The sequence below is a fragment of the Impatiens glandulifera genome, chromosome 1, assembly GCF_907164915.1.
Source record: "Impatiens glandulifera chromosome 1, dImpGla2.1, whole genome shotgun sequence".
NCBI classification, from domain to species: Eukaryota; Viridiplantae; Streptophyta; class Magnoliopsida; order Ericales; family Balsaminaceae; genus Impatiens; species Impatiens glandulifera.
The window spans coordinates 77,898,327-77,915,636 of record NC_061862.1 but is presented as its reverse complement, the minus strand read 5'-3'; the positions used below and the strand labels follow the sequence as shown (position 1 = coordinate 77,915,636).

Sequence of the window (17,310 nt, the reverse complement as noted above, 5' to 3'; positions counted from 1 at the left end):
ATATTGTTATTGAACTAGACATTGAACAAAAATATTATTCGCAATACTTTCCTAGGAAAATATGCCTCAAAAAAGTGTAAAGTTTATAAAAACCAAATATCATATAACCAAAAATAAAATTCATAAAATAAAATAACCAAACGATTCATAACAAAACCATTCATAATCAAAACATTCATAAAATAAAATAACCAAACTATTGTTCAAAAATATTCATAAAACAAAACAACTAAAAATCATTGTTCAAAATATTAATACAAACCATTGACAAAAAGTAAGAGTTTATAAATTAAATACTTCTCCTTTTGTCTTCTAATTTTTGCCTTGCACCACAATGTTGATTAAGTAACTTTGTATCTGAAGTAAATCATTAACCTAGCATTATAATAAACAAATTAAAACTAAAAGGGTAAAACATATCAATATATAAATAGTATATTGTTACATTACCTTTTTATTCATCCCTTTGAAGACTCCGACCGTTTCTTTTATAAAATTGTCAATATTAGCCAACAATAAACTCATCTCCCTTTCCAATGTCTCTTTCTCGTTCGATCCGGTGGTGGTGAGTCTTTCAATTTTAGAGTGAAGTATATAGATTATTTCGAATGCTTCACCAAGAAGCAATTGAGTAGCCTCCAACTCAGTTGGAGATTCGGTATTTGTGGTTGGCATCGGTACTGTTTCTGTCTCATCTGAGGAAAGAGTGGATGAGCTTGGCTTGTTTGAAACCATGATGAAATGAAGAAAGAAAAAAGGGTTTAGAGAGAGAAATGGGTTGAAGAAAAATAAAGATATGGAAATATGTTGAAGAAATTGGGAGATGGAGAAGATGAAATGATGAAGAAGTATTAATGATGGCGTGTGAAGTTGAAAAAAAGATATGGTTGGCCGAATTGATGGTGAAACGGGAACTGAGGAGACTAAATTTATTAAGACTCGCAACAAACCTTGCATTGAAAATTTATTAATATTTTGAAAACTATATTTAATGTGAAAATTCATATAAATTAATGCACATTTTAATGCTAAGAGGTTATTTTTAATGTTTAATGCGAAACCTACTGGTAAAAGATTACCAAAAAAATTTCAAAATTATTAAATATAATATATTGCAAAACGTATTGCTGGCATATTACAAATTTGTCAAACGAAAGTTTCAAAACTAATAAATATATATATGCAATATAGTTTGCAATAATAACATTTCATACCATTGTAGAACTGGCTACAAAGAGATTATATATAATAATTAATGCATAACGTAATGCTACATTATTACGAATATTTCGAAAATTATTTACAAAACTATTATATAAAATTGTAATATAGTTTGCAGTAATATGTTATAATCGAATTGCAGTATTAGTTGCGAATATATTATTTATTTGTGTTAATGCAATGTTTATTACAAATTTTCTTATCAATATTATCTCAACTACTTGTGACTTTAATTTGCAATAATCACAACCTTATTTATATAGTATTTCTTACAATAGTTAATGAAAATAATTTTTATTGCAAAAATTTTTGCAAACACTGACGTGAATATATGTTAGTATTATTATCAGCATTATTTTGTGACTTCCTTATTACTAGTTTAGTTGCAAGGATATATTAATATAATTTTAGAAAAAATATTAGATTTTTCCATTTCTAGTAATATATTTTGCATTAAATTCTTTCCAGATTATATTTTCCGTAAAAATACGTTTTCGTTGAAAATATAGTTGGAAGATTTGCAATATTTCATATTTTTATTGGAAGGTGTATTGCAGTTCTTTAAAATTTGCATTAAAAAACAAAATGTTGCAGCTATACGTTGCGATTTGACAATTGTTTTGTAGTGAACTATGTCTAGACTTATTGTTTAATGAACAAGATTTTGTTAAATATTTTTGTGATTTTTCATTTTTATCAATTTCAGAATTGGCTTCACTCCTCACTGCTCATTTTAAGAACATAATCTTATTTTCTTATTGATAACCAAACACGTTCGAAGTTATACACTTTCATATATGCATTTCATGTTATCATTTCAGAATTTTATATTCATAAGCAATATTTTTATTGTTTAGTGGTAATCCAACAAATGAGTTGACTAGGAGCAACTTGACAACAACAACTCAAGAAAATATCATTATAATACTTCAAGTAGCTAATTGATTTATGATTTCATTAGTTTTTTTCACTTTATCTACTAAAACATGAGAAAAACATGTTTGGGTGGTTTTATTGCCTACTCCTTCATGGTTTGAACTTTTATCAAGAGGGTTATCTTCTTGAATTTGAGAAAGCCTCAATCAAAGTTTTTAAATACTGAATTTTTGTTCTCTAATTTATAATTTTTAAATAATTTCAAGCCTATAAAATTATTTTTTTTAAAATTCTTATATGGATTTATTGTACGAAATTTTGAATAAATAATTATCTTGGAGAGGGTGTTGTATTGATTGCATTCCAAAAGGAATAAATTCTAGACTATTTTCTAATTAAACCCAATAAACACAAACAAATAAACAAATATGTTAAAAATTAAAAATGAAATGGCATGGTCCTTAAAGAAAATCCTAAGAACCAGAGTAGAGACATATCAAATGATGAAGTTCAGAATTGAGAATGAAAATGAAATATTATTCTGGCACGATCCATGGTTAGAGAATAATCTCATAATTCTTAGGGAGGAATTTCAATCTATTAGAATCAGAATTAAAAGAAAATGTCTCTTGTACTCAATTAGAGATATTCAAAAGGGAAAATGTAGTTCTATTCTTAGGAGTATTCTAGAAGGAGTCAGAATTCTGAATCTGATCAATAATATACAATTCAATAGAAACATTGATACAAAGAGCTGGGATATTGTTATAAATGGAAAGTTTGTGGCAGAAAAAGCATGGGAGATCATTAGAATAAAGGAGGTGGTGGTCGATTGGCATAAAGTAGTCTGGTCTTCAAAGGTTATACCTCGAAACCAATTCATTCTTTGGCTGACATTTAGGAAAAGATTGGCAATAAGAGACGAAATTAAGAAGTATATGAATATTCCATATGTCAATTTCCCAATCTGCACAGTAAAAGAGGAAAGCATTGACCACTTGTTTGGGGAGTGCGCATTTGTATCCAAGTTGTAGATCAATTTTGCTCAGAACATGAATATCACTGAATTTCCATGTATATGGAACGAAATCATAGAGCTTGTAAAGAAAAAGGCTAAGGGAGATAGTTTTTACACAAATATTTTCAAATGCTTCTTTGGAGCCCTGGTCTACAATACTTGGAGAGAAAGAAATACAAAAATTCATAGCACGAATAAGAGAATAGAAGGAAAAGTTTGGGATGGTATTGTTTCTGATGGCAACGCTCTCATACATACATGGAGGAGAATTCCGATTAATGAAAACAGTTGGAAACTCAGTCAAAGATGGAATATCCCCTATAAAATCATTACAAGAAAATGAAGGTTCAAATAGTTCTTGTTTGATGACTTGTTTGTAATTCAATTATTTGTTGTTATGTTTATTCTGTAATTCAGTTGTTTGAAACTCATTTGACTTTTTTAATAAAGTTAAGTTCTGTCTAACTTTGTTTCTTGAAACTCATTTTCCATCTTTTAGGGTTTTAATGAAATGACACTAAGTCGTTTTTCAAAAAAATAAATAAATAGGTTAATAAATATATAAAAGAAAATAGTATATTTTATGACATTTAAATTTGGCAAGATTAAGATAGTTACGTCACCCCTATTTGGATAAAAAAAAATTAAATAGTCTTCTTTCTTCACCATTTACATATTAGACTAAGAATGCATTAAAATAAATTTTCAACATTTACATATTAGACTAAGAATGCATTAAAATAAATTTTCAACATCTCCTGGAAAAAATTATAAAAAGCTAAAATATTTTTCTTACATAATAACTAACCAATTTTGTTGTACCTAATGTTGAGATATATGCGAGTCTAGAAATTCATTTCCGACAAGTGAACCCTCTCGAACTTTTTTCTTAAAAATCAGAATTATTTGAGCCAAAACAACCTTTATTTCAATCCATCCAAAAGTTGCATACAAGTCATAAAAGTTGTTATAGGCCTTGTTTGATTCGGCATTAATAAGTTGCGTATGGGCGTCTACGTAATAAGGCGCTACAGTAACTTTGCTTAATAAGCTCGCGCAAAAAATTACAATCAAACACACTTTTGCGTTTAAACTCAAATTTCTCTCTACATTCCTCCTCATCGTTTAAGATTATAATCTCAGCGTTTAAGATTATAATCTCAGCGTTTTTCTCTCTCATCATTTTTATATATTTTTTTTATTCATTTTCTTTCATTTATTTCATTTATTTCTAATCATTTTATTCATTCTCTCTCATCTATTTAATTTTTTTCTAATCATTTTATTTATTCTCTCATCTATTCCATATATTTATAATATTTTTATATAAAATTATTATAATAAAAAACATATATTTAAATATATTTTTATTTATTATTAATAATAGATATATTTTAATATATAAAATAATTAAACAAAATATAAAATATAAATACACTTTAATATTTTAAATTTATAATTATAATTTTAAAAATGAAACCTAAAATACTTAATACAATTGAGATGAATCCTGAATGATAATACTAAAAGTGTGAGAGAGCCCAAAAATAAATTGACAATTGAAAGATTGGATCATAGAGAGAAGTGTGAAAATGTAAAAAAGATATTATTAAATATTATTAAATACTTTTATATATATATATATATATATATATATATATATATATATATATATTATATCATATTTATATTAAATATATTTAAAATTATATATTTATAAAAATTAATATATTCATATCATTTATTTTAAAATATATTATTTTTCAATTTAAGTCATTTATTAATAATTAAAATTATATATTAACAATAAAATTATAAAAAATAATATATTAATATAATTTATTTTCAAATATATTTTATTTTTTAATTTAAATCATTTATTAATATTTAAAATTAAATTAATAAATATATATATATAACATTATATATATATAATATTAATTATTAAATATTATAAATATTATAAATAAATAAGCTAGGCGTATAGGATATATCAAATCTACACAAGTTTAACGATTAAATAAACTGAGATCATATAAACGTATTTGAGAATAAGCTGGCGTCAATAAGCTGAGAATAATCTGAATCAAATTAGCCATATATATATATATATATATATATATATATATATATATATATATATATATATATATATATATATATATATATATATATATATATATATATATATATATATATAATATGATATGAGATAATTAATTAATCTAAAAATTGTTAATTTCATTGAATATTAATCATCGTCCCAATATGTCCTCTCATTCATGAACATAAACAATCTTTTAAACATAATTTAATCTAAGCTAGCTAGCCATAGTTGTGTTCTTCATATCATTATAATCCTTGTTATCTCCATATATTCTTGTTACACTTCTCTCTAGACTTCCTCTCTTTTTGTGGATCGAGGATCAAACATCTCTCTCTTAGGAAAATAATGAACATGTTCAAGAAGTGTTTCAAATGTCTTTTCGGACTGGAGAACAAGTACCGGAGCCCAAGTAAGCATCAATTTCGACAATTAGTAAGTTCTTAGTGTGTTCTTTGAGAAGACTAATTCATCGTTAATCCACTATTATAATTAAGGAGAAACGAAAGCGAGGTTAACTATCCGTGGGAAATCTACACTTTGAAGGAACTCCTCCATGCCACAAACAATTTTCACAATGATAATAAGATCGGCGAGGGAGGATTTGGAAGCGTGTATTGTTTGTACATGTTTGTATATATATCTAGATAGCCGTGAAGAGATTGAAGGCAATGAGCGCAAAAGCGGAGAGGGAGTTTGCGGTTGAAGTGGAGATTCACGGTAGAGTAAGACACAAGAATCTACTTGGTCTTAGAGGATTCTATGCCGGCGGTGATGAGAGGCTCATTGTTTACGATTACATGTCCAATCAGAGCTTAATCACGCATCTTCATGGCCAACTCGTGGGCCATTGCTTGCTCGATTGGCCTCGAAGAATGAACATAGTTGTTGGATCGGCACAAGGGTTATCGTAAGTAATTTCATAAGATCCATATCACCTTCATTTTGTTTGTATGACAAATCTCACGTTCTAGCTTAATCTCGTTTTTGTTTTGGTATGGGGTGAAAATTGGAGTTACTTGCACCACAAGGCAAACCCTCACATCATACATAGAGACATTAAAGCGAGCAACGTTCTACTCGACTCGGAATTCGAGCCAAAAGTAGCAGACTTTGGATTCGCGAAGTTGATTCCCGACGGTGTTACCCATGTGACTACTCGAGTGAAGGGTACCATAGGGTACCTAGCACCCGAGTACGCTATGTGGGGAAAAGTTTCTGAGAGTTGCGACGTTTACAGCTTTGGGATACTTGTATTGGAGATCATAAGCGGAAGAAAGCCCTTGGAGAAACTTCCAGGGGGAATGAAGAGGGATATCGTGCAATGGGTCACACCGTATGTTCACGAGGGCTCGTTTGATAGCATGGCGGATCAAAAGTTGAAAGGGAAATATGATTTGTCGCAACTAAGGGCGGCGGTTTTGGTGGCAATAAGGTGCACGGATGGGAATCCTGATAACCGACCTAGTATGTTGGACGTGGTCGAGTGGCTCAAGAGCGGCACGTATGGGAGGAGGAAGATAATTAGGGAGATTCCAAAGACGTATGAGGAGACTTATGATGTGGATGATCGTATGAGGAGATAGATATGAACTCCGAAAGACGTGGTATTGGGAGATCTCAACCATCGATTAAACGTGTTGAATCTAAGAAAATGATATGAATAATACATATGATTTCTTATGCATGTATTTTCATTTTCTATCTTAATTTGTGAAAAACAAACTTTGTTTCATCACTTAGCTATTTGTTTCAAAATGTAAATTTGGCTTATATAGAAAATGTAGCATACAATACATTGTTAGTTAATTTTGGTATTTAACTGGCTTTTGTTTTCTAAGTTTTCTAGTTTGTTTCTATTCAATGTTTTTGATGAATACTAAGAAATACTCATTTCCTTTTCCTTTATTTATTTTAATAAGAATAATTTTAAATAAATATATGGATAAGAGAAAAGGAAACACAAAAGTTTATAATGCTAACAAAAACGTGTTGAATCTAAGAAAATGATAATAACGTGTTGAATCTAAGAAAATGATAATAATACATATGATTTCTTATGCATGTATTTTCATTTTCGATCTTAATTTGTGAACATGTAGCTATTTGTTTCCAAATATAAATTTGGCTAATACAGAAAATGTAGCATACAATACATTGTTAGTTAATTTTGGTATTTAACTGGCTTATGTTTTCTAAGTTTTCTAGTTTGTTTCTATTCAATGTTTTTGATGAATACTAAGAAATACTCATTTCCTTTTCCTTTATTTATTTTAACAAGAATAATTTTAAATAAATATATGGATAAGAGAAAAGGAAACACAAAAATAATAAATTAATTAATTATTGATTTATTTAATAATAATTTAATTATTGCAAGTCAATAATATGACTTTTAACACAATTGTGATAAATAGATTGTAGTTTCATGTGTTAACATGTGTTTGTAACTTGGTTTACAGTGTTTTTATAATTTGATTTGGCTATTTACCATTCAAAAACTTTTGAATAGTTTATTTGTAATTTTACTATCAAAACTAAGATCTTCTAGTTTTGATTAATTTATCTTCTAAATCAAATTGTGTTAAATCGTATAAAAATATATACATAATCATTTTCTTTTCTTATTGGAAAAACACCTAGCCATAACCATAATCATAATAAGATGAGGTCACTATCTTAATGATTAATGAAATAATTTCACAACTAAAAATAATTATATGACACGTGGACCCGTTTGGTGATAATGAATGTTGACACTAGGATTTTTGACTTGGTCATTTCACGAACTTTCTATGGAACATTCCTGATCATGTCAAGTTCTTTGTTTTTATTATTTTTTTTTTGACCCACTCACTTTTTGATAATATTATTTATATATAGTGATAAACTTACTTGTGTACAAGTTATTTCAAACAGCTTATAAAATTACTGTTGATATAACTTTTAACTTGTACAAAATTTACTAGACTATAATTAAGCTCAATAATTCCATAGTGTTAGGTCATGATAGAAGTCCACTTCATTATCGCTGAAATAACATCCATCTGTACTATGACGAGGTGGCGATAACAGAGGCCCTTCTGCCATGTCAGCGCAGAATCCCACCTGTTCGCCGCCACCTAAGACCGAATCGTCGTCTCCCACATTCTCGTTGGTCGGAAAGTTCAAGGCATACTCCGTCACACTTGACGGCCGAAATTCCTCCGCCGCCTCAGCCGCAGCCCTCTGAATCTCTTTCGGATCTGTTGATGTCGGAATCCTAAGTCGTCCTCTGAGAGCTAGCGCCGCCACGTCATAAGCCCTCGCCGCCATCTCGATTGTCGGAAAAGTTCCAAGCCAAATCCTGGTTGTCTTGTTGGGCTCCCGGACTTCGCAAACCCACTTGCCGGTATTCCTCTGCCTAATGCCGCGGAAAACAGGGTGACGGGTTTCTTGAAATTTCTTCCGACCAGCTCGTTTTTTGGGATTGCTTGAAGCCAAATGAACCTCTTCTTCTATTTCAATATTGGCGGCGGCGGTGGTGGTGGTGGTGGTTCTATTGTCAACAAGATCTGAATTTGATGATTCTGATGGATACAAGGACGGAAACAGATCGGAGAAATCAGACATATCCATTTGAATAAAGATTGAATCTTTTGTAATTAGTTAACAGTGGGAGTGACTGTGGCAGTTGTAGAGTGTGAATTGTTTCTTCCAAATTGTGGAAGAAAAATTTTATTTTGTATGTGAATAAGTGCGTGTGGAATGAGTGTATTATAGATAACACCGGTTTTTTACAGCCTGGATAAGAAGAGACACGCTGGAGGAGAGAGAAAATAAAAAAAATGACACATAACCCATCCCGCCCTTGCAGAGAGCCAATCTTGGGACCGACCCAATAATCTATGACCTAACCGTTAGTGGTAGAAGTTTCACGTTGTCTTTATGATCAGGTTCAATGTTTCTTAATTTGGTTAAGGGGTCCACTTTTGGCTCTTTCATATTAGATTCTTTTCGGATTTTTAGGGATTTTTTTAAAATTCAGTTTACTATAAGTGCTTGTTTGATCTTGGGAAGTTTTTTTTTTATTATTTAGATTTGTATAAACAAAAATATTTTACTTTAATTTTTATTATTTTAAACTAATCATCATTTTAACATTTAAATTAGGACAGACAATTTTAGATGCCAAACACTACTAAAACACTACTGGACCCGAACACGAAAAAATCAAGTTAGGGTCATTTATTATTTTTACAATAAATCTATTAAATAAAGGATAATTTGGTATTTAAGGGTTTTAATAAATTTGTATTTAATAAAAATATAGATTATTTAAGTCTTTAATTAGTTGAATTATTATATTTTTATTTAAAAATAAATTTATAAAGTTTTAAAAGATAAGTATTAAATAAAGGAAAAATAAAAAAAATAAAAATATGAAACAAAAGAGAACTCTCTAGAAAACATGACTTTGGTGGAAAGACCCTGGAAGGGGGTCCTTCGATGGAAAGTAAAAAGACAAGTTGGCAGGGCAGTTGAAGATGACGTGGAGTGTAAAGACAAAGAACTTCTTTGTAAGACTACGTACAGTTAGTGGTGACAGTTGTTAGTTGATTAACTGCTAACTCGTGACTAAAACGCGTAATCCACTTTGGTATTTGGGAGGAAAGTGTATTAAATTTTGTTTGTCACGTGTCCTTTTCTTAATGATTGATAACTATATTAACTAGGCCGGAAACGGTTCGATTCGGTTGTTTATAGGCTAAAATGTACAACCAAACCGTTGTGGTCGGTTTGCCTAAATCTTAAATCGTCGGTTTCGATTTATTGATCGGTTCAGTTTGACCGGTTTGATAATCGGTTCGGTCGATTTATTCGGTTTGCTCAGTTTAAAAAATAACTAAACTTAAAATTTATAACAGTTAAATTTTTTTATAATTTTTTATTTATTAAAGACGTCATCTTGGGTACTCTATTTAAAATAATGTTAGTTGGCGTTCGATACTAAATCTCAAATTTAATTTTTATAATGAAATTTTTTGAAACCTTGACCACAAATAAAAGTAAGCGAAACCTCTCTACAAACAACAACATAAATATAAAAAAAAAAAAAGATTATTAGCTATTATTAACTTCAAATATTTTAAAAAATAAAAAATTTTAGGAGTGAAAAAAAGTTTTTATGTAAATAAATGAGGATGAGAATGAAGATGAGGAAACCTACTTCTCTCTCATCCACACAAAAAATTACCCAAAACTCAGAAATATAACTTATCAGTTCGGTCGGCAGGTGGTTCGGTTTAGTAAACAATAAACCGACAAACCGAACCGAAAGACTTCGGTTCAAGCTATTTAAAATCGTCAGTTTTTCGGTTGATCGGTTCGGTTTGTTTTCGGTTCGGTTTCAGGCAGTTTGGTTCGGTTTTAGGCGGTTCGGTCGGTTTACTTACTGGCCTAATATTAACCTGCGCATTTTTGTTAAATTATGGGCCCGTTTGATTTAGCGTTTATAAGCTACGTATGGGTGTTTGCGTAATAAACTGCTACAGTAATTTTGCATAATAAGTTCACGCAAAAAATTACAATCAAACACACTTTTGTGTTTTCTCTCTCATCATTTTTAAATATTTTTTTATTTATTATTTCTCATCTAATTCATTTATTTTTAATTATTTTATTTATTCTTTCTCATCTATTTAATCTCTTTCTAATCATTTTATTCATTCTCTCACATTTATTCCATATATTTATAATATTTTTATTTATTTTTATTTATTATTTATAATATATATTTTTTAATATATAAAATAATTAAACAAAATCTGAAATATAAATACAATTTGATATTTTTTATTTATAATTATAGTTTTAGAAATTAAACTCGCCTGAATTAACTATCTAAAATACCAATTACAATTTAGATGAATCCCGAAATAAATGATAATAATTTAGATGAATCCCAAAATAAATGATAATACTATAAACGTGAGAAAAACACAAAAATAAATTGACAATTGAAAGATTGGGCCATAAAAAAGGAGTATGAAAATGTGAAAAAAATATATTATTAAATATTATTAAATACTTTTATATATATATATTTATCAGATTTAAATTAAATATATTTAAAATTATATATTTATAAAAATTAATATATTCATATGATTATTTATTTTAAAATATATTATTTTTTAATTTAAGTGATTTATTAATAATTAAAATTATATATTAACAAGAATTTATAAAAAAAAATATTTATTAATATAATTTATTTTTGAATATATATTATTTTTTAATTTAAATTATTTAAAATTAAATTAATAAATATATATAACATTATATCTATATATAATATTAATTATTAAATAATATACTATAAATATTAAAAATAAATAAGTTGGGCGTATAAGCTGTATCAAACATACCCAAGTTTAACGATTAAATAAGCTGATATCATATTAAACATATCTGAAAATAAGCTGGATAAGCTGGCGTCAATAAGCTGAATCAAATTAGCCCATAAATTGTATGTAGATCATCAATTTACTTCTAATACAAATTTCAAACAAATTTAAATTCATAGGCAGTTGAATTTTTAGGTTCTTGTATATTGTGTTGTGATGAGTTTAAAGATTAATAATTGATCTTAGAAGTATTTAGAAGCTTTCTATCTAAGCGAATTTGAATAATTCACTTTGAATAAAAACAAACAAAATTTAATTTGAAAAATTGGGTTATTGTTCCTCAAGAATTGCAACATAATAAACTTCTTACCAACTTCTAATTCCTGTTAGGAATATTTTCTAATCAGTCCCAAGGGATTTGGTTGGGTTTTGACAAAACCTCTCGAATTTTGATTTTAAAATAAATGAAGAAATGTTTTAGACTAGTTGTGGTCAATTGAATTTAGCTCTAATGATCATAAGAAAGTGCTTGAAATTCAATTTGGATTCAAATTTAACTAATTCGATTTTTTTTTGCTCAACTTCGGATTTTTCAATCAAGTTTCGATGAAGCTTGGGGACAGGGACGGATTTATGTAGGGGTTCAATCCATCCCGAAAAAAAAAATTTATTTTTGTACTGTTCAAATTTGACTATAACTACTAGTTTCTTAAAAAAATCAATATTTCAATCTTTGTTTATTTATTTATTAAAAAATGGTAAAACTTATTTTTATTCACTAATTTTATTCAAAGTTTTCTCGTTATTTTTTTAAGTTCACCCAAAATTATTTTTAAATTCATCCCAAACCTATTTCTTGGTTCAACCTGCTCGGAACAATGAATGATGTATGGGATAGTTTAAAACAATTATAAATGATGAAAGAAAACTTTATGTATATTTAGTTGGATGTCTAGAGGCCTTAAATCGAAAATAAATAAATAAATAAATAATATTGAAATCGAGCGATAACACATCCGAGTCTGGCCCGCGTCGCACCTGATCCACCCGCGTGTCAACCAAACATCCTACCGCGTTGACCTGTCTTCTCGTCCGTTTGACACGGATCAACCTATGTCGAGGAGCGACCTGAGAATCAAAACAGCCTAAACCTAACAACCTAAGGGTCTGTTTGCTTTAGGCTTTTGATATGTTAAATGTTATTACCCTTTTAATGCTTTAAATGATTTTAAAAATATTCCAAAAAATATATAACGCTTTTGAAATATTTTTAAAACAAAAATACCAAAAGAAAGATTATTAGGACCAATTTGGTTCTTTTTAAATATTTTGTAAGGCATTTGTATATAGAAATAGCTTTTAAAATTAAAAAAAACAAACAAACAAATCTTTCATGATTTTTTTGAAAACTCACTTGGTTAGTTTATTTTTAGTATCTAAAATCTAATTCAATCATATATATACATGTATGATTTATATCAATAGATTTCAATATATGCATTAAGGATTCGGATAAATTTAAAATAAAAATGTAAGATAACACACTTCAAAAAAATGGCTAAAACATAGGCGCGAAAGTCTTTCTCAAATGTAACTAAGCCTCGAATCGCAAAATAGAATCTTTAAAACGCGTTTAAATGCGCAAATATGTTTTCCTAATTTTCGATAAAATAGGTGGTGACTCTATAGTCTAAAGGCGATTCGCGAATTTTTTTAAATAATTAAAAATACTTTCTAAAATTATGTCGGGAACAAAAGATTTTAAAAATTAGAGAGTCAGAAAACGAGGCACTACAGCTTCTCTAGCGAATCTATTGGGATCAACCAAGAATCTCTATAAGTCCTCAATCTACTTTTAATACAAAATTCAAACAAATTTGAATTTATACAAAGTTAAGTTCTTAGGTTCTTGAATATTGTGTTATCTTTAAATTTAAAGATTAAAATTTGGTCTTACAAGTTTTTTATCAAATTGAATTTGAATAATTCACTTCAACTCAAAAAACTCAAGTTTAATTTAATTTTTGTTTTTTTTAAATCAGGTTGATATTCATGAACTTTAGTTCAAAAATTGCACCGTAATAAACTTTCTAAGGCATCTCCAACCCACAATGATCCCAAAATGAGTTTTCCTATTCCAACTCACACCTAAAACAAAACTCATTTACCCCATTTTCTCTCGGATATAAATCCAAATTTGGGTATGTACTGTTCACGTATTCAAATATTTTTTAAAAAAACAAAATGCTCCTCTAACTATATTTATATGTTATATAGGTAGAATTGAATAAATGTGTAAAAGAGAATATTCTAAAAATATTCTTTTAAGTTTGAAAATGAGATTTTAGGTTGGTAATGAATTACTGTTTGATAGGACATTTACTGCATTTTGAGTTTGAGAATGAATTTTTGAGTTGGAGATGGTCTAACAACTATAAATAAATTTTGTTTTGAATAATCTATTTATATTAATTTTAAAAATCAAATAACAATTATATATATATATATATATCCCATTAAAATAATTTAATTGACAAGAGTAGTTTCTAAGAGATTAAAGGTCACGTACTTGATTCTCACTTAAAACGCCTACAATAAAAATGAAAGTCATGATTTTTGAATGTCATTCTAGTTTCTAATCTTAAAATAACTAGATAGATACACGTACGTTGTGTAAGAAAAAATTATAAACAAACTAGTAATGTCGTGCCATAATCAAATTTTATGTTTAAGAAACTCAATCGCATCACTAGAAAAACAAGAAACGTCGTTCGTCGATTGAAACGAGACTTGAACGATAGACACGGTCATCACAACACAATTGATGGCATGATCGGCTCGAACGACATGAATGACACGAATTGCACGATCGGCACGAATGACACGATTGGCACGAACGACATGATTGTTACTAACCCTAAATCTCTCATAATTGTGTCGGTATCTTTTCTATACGCTTATTTCCTTGTCATAAGCGCCAGTGTGTTCTATAATCTTGGGTGTTCTCGGAAAGTTGTCTTTCAAAGCAATTTAATCGCTAAATCTTTAGGGTTTCTGAATTTCTCTATTTTTGCATTTACTCTACTTTATTATTGTGTTCTACTCTTCAACAATGGAGAAAAAGAAAAAGAATAAATTCAAGGAGTCAAAGAGTTTGTTATGAAAGGTCTCAAGGAGATTGTTGAAGAAGGCATTCAAGAAAAACAAGACAAGAGCAAAGTAAATCAAATGTTGTGGAAAATTCTGAAGAAAATAATGTAAGAAAGCAGTGGAAGAAGATTTCTGAAGAAAATAATGCGAAAAATCAAGGAAAGAATGAAGGAGCCTTGAATGTTGGTTACAATGAAATAGTTAATCTATTTAGCCTCAAAAACCAAATCACCAAGTTTCCGATGCATTCTAAAAATTGAGAGATTGTTATTAATAAGGAGAAAGTCCAACATATAACAATTGAATTTAAATTTCTCAATTAAGTAGAAGAAAAGTGCATACAGGAATGGGAAAATGTGGTGGTAGGGAATTATATTGGAAAAAATATAGTATCATTCTCAATCACTAAATAAGCTTTAATGAAACAATGGAAGGAAAAGGGGCTTGAGAAGATCTCTACAAATATCCATGATTTCTACTTTCTTCAATTCAAAAATGAGTCGAATTTGGATGAAATTCTGGAAAATGGACATACATACATTGGATTCAACTGCATAAAATTGGAAAGATGGTCTGAAAATTTGAACATGTTAAGTAAACTTAAGGAGACAACACATATATGGTTCAAGTTTGGGAATATCTCTACACACATGTACAAAGTAGAAGTCATTAGTCATTTTACAGGGTTATTGGGAAAATCATTATACATGGACAGAATAACAGAAAGAGTAGAGCATATATCATTTGTTATAATTAGTATAGAGGTGAATCCTCATAGAACATTGCCGAATAATATGATAGTGATCGACAGGAAAGGAAAATTTAATGTCTTGGGAATCACTTATGAGTGAAGACCGAACAGTTGTACATTCTACAGTACTTTCCAACATGATAGCGCGAAATGTGCTCAAACTATGGAAGAATAGCATAAAATACAGAAAGGCTAAGAAGTAAAAAATCAGGAAAAAGAAATAGAGGAGTCTAAAAGCAAAGAGCAAAATATGGAGGGAGAGAAAAAAGTATAAACCAATGAGGGCTCTGAAAATGAAGAAAACAATGAAATTGAAGGAATAAGTGAGTTTCTATTGAAGAAAAGAATAAAGGTAGCGATGAAATAGATAATGAAGAAGATGAAGAAAATTGATTCTCAAACAACTCAAGTTGTAATATAGGAAATTAGAGAGGAGGATACTCGGAATAATCAATGAAAGATGAAGCAAAGACAAGAATCCTGAAACTGAAGTTGAGAACAACAAAGATAAGAATGCTGAAAATTCTAAAAAATGATATTTTCTATCATATTAGCATGGGTTTGTTCAAAGAAAGATTACACAATGAGAATAAGCAAGCTTCATCATCTTCTTCAATTCAATCTCCTTTCAACGCAAGGGGAAGAGGAAGTGGAAGGGGAAGAAGGCACAAGACGCAGTAGACTTATATGGAAATAAACACTCTGATTGGGATAATTAGGAGCTGTTATTGATTGTAATATTTTAGTTTGTAATATTTGTTATGTGATTGTGTGAATGTTACTAATCAAATACTTTAGGTTATGTTAATTGTCATCTTTTAATCATAGTTAGTGTCTGTCTAGCTATGATTTTTGACCCTCTCACTTTTAGAATTTTTAATGAAATAATATTAACTGTTTTTCCAAAAAAAACGTGTTTAATTTAAAATATAAAGTCTTATTAGTTTACTTGGCTAAAGGGTTGTACTTGTTTTTGTAAGGTGGGAAGTTCGAAACTTATATATACGATATTTTTTTAAATTTAACTATTTCAAATTTATAGGTGGGTCAACCCACGACCCGACCCAAATATAAATTTACTCTCACATACATATCCAAACTAACCACAACTCTCAGCTCGACAATCCGGACATTTTGAAATTAAGCATTATTATTATTATTATATATATAAACTTTTTTTAATTTATGGGCAAGTCAACCCACAACTCGATCAAGTATTCATTACTCTCACATTCATATTCAAATTAACCATAGATCTTGATCCAACAATTCGAACATTTTGAAATTAAGAATTTATATATATATATATATATATATATAGTTTCTTTCTTATTACTTTAAAATCCAACTTTATTGATTTGGTGCTTTCTCTTTTTCAAATATGAGTAACTTATTATTTTTGTTATCTATCTTTATTTTAAAATAAAGTTTGATCTCTTTTTTAGCCAAACAAATCAATCAAAATATGATCAAATCTACATATCCATCAAGAAATGGATTAGAAATACGAGTTGGGGTGGGCTTGAGAAAAAATTTGGTGGGCTTAAAAAAATAACGAAAAAATTATTAATAAAACGATAGTGTATATAGATAATTTGTTTTTTCCCAATATTCTAAATAAAGTGTGCCTGGTTAGAATATGAGTTATTTGGAAATGATTATTTTATTGTTAAATAATATGCTTTATTTATATTTTGATTGCTAGAGGTAAAATGTTTAAGAAAATCAAAATACTTTCTATTTAATTATATGCTTTCTTCTATTTTTACTTTTTGAAATATTAATATTTATATATGTATGA

At 28.6% G+C, this 17,310-nt stretch overlaps 4 protein-coding genes across 4 annotated transcripts; 2 read left to right on the top strand and 2 right to left on the bottom strand.

Moving 5' to 3' along the window:
• Window positions 1-209: 209 nt before the first annotated feature.
• LOC124918746 lies at window positions 210-890 on the bottom strand. The gene is made up of 2 exons (XM_047458788.1): window positions 451-890; window positions 210-375 (listed from the first exon to the last, which is right to left on the bottom strand). The coding sequence occupies exons 1-2, from the start codon at window positions 733-735 to the stop codon at window positions 313-315; spliced, it is 348 nt and encodes a 115-aa protein (XP_047314744.1). The 5' UTR covers window positions 736-890; the 3' UTR covers window positions 210-312.
• Window positions 891-2,546: 1,656 nt separating this feature from the next.
• Window positions 2,547-3,131, top strand: LOC124933382. The gene has a single exon (XM_047473836.1). The coding sequence runs from the start codon at window positions 2,547-2,549 to the stop codon at window positions 3,129-3,131; it is 585 nt and encodes a 194-aa protein (XP_047329792.1).
• Window positions 3,132-5,593: 2,462 nt separating this feature from the next.
• LOC124933366 (PTI1-like tyrosine-protein kinase At3g15890) lies at window positions 5,594-6,805 on the top strand. Its single transcript, XM_047473835.1, has 4 exons — window positions 5,594-5,631; window positions 5,717-5,838; window positions 5,871-6,129; window positions 6,235-6,805. The coding sequence occupies exons 1-4, from the start codon at window positions 5,594-5,596 to the stop codon at window positions 6,803-6,805; spliced, it is 990 nt and encodes a 329-aa protein (XP_047329791.1).
• Window positions 6,806-7,977: 1,172 nt separating this feature from the next.
• LOC124921851 (dehydration-responsive element-binding protein 1E-like) lies at window positions 7,978-8,977 on the bottom strand. Its single transcript, XM_047462550.1, has one exon. It carries the CDS (start codon window positions 8,835-8,837, stop codon window positions 8,202-8,204), a length of 636 nt encoding a protein of 211 aa, XP_047318506.1. The 5' UTR covers window positions 8,838-8,977; the 3' UTR covers window positions 7,978-8,201.
• Window positions 8,978-17,310: the final 8,333 nt, after the last annotated feature.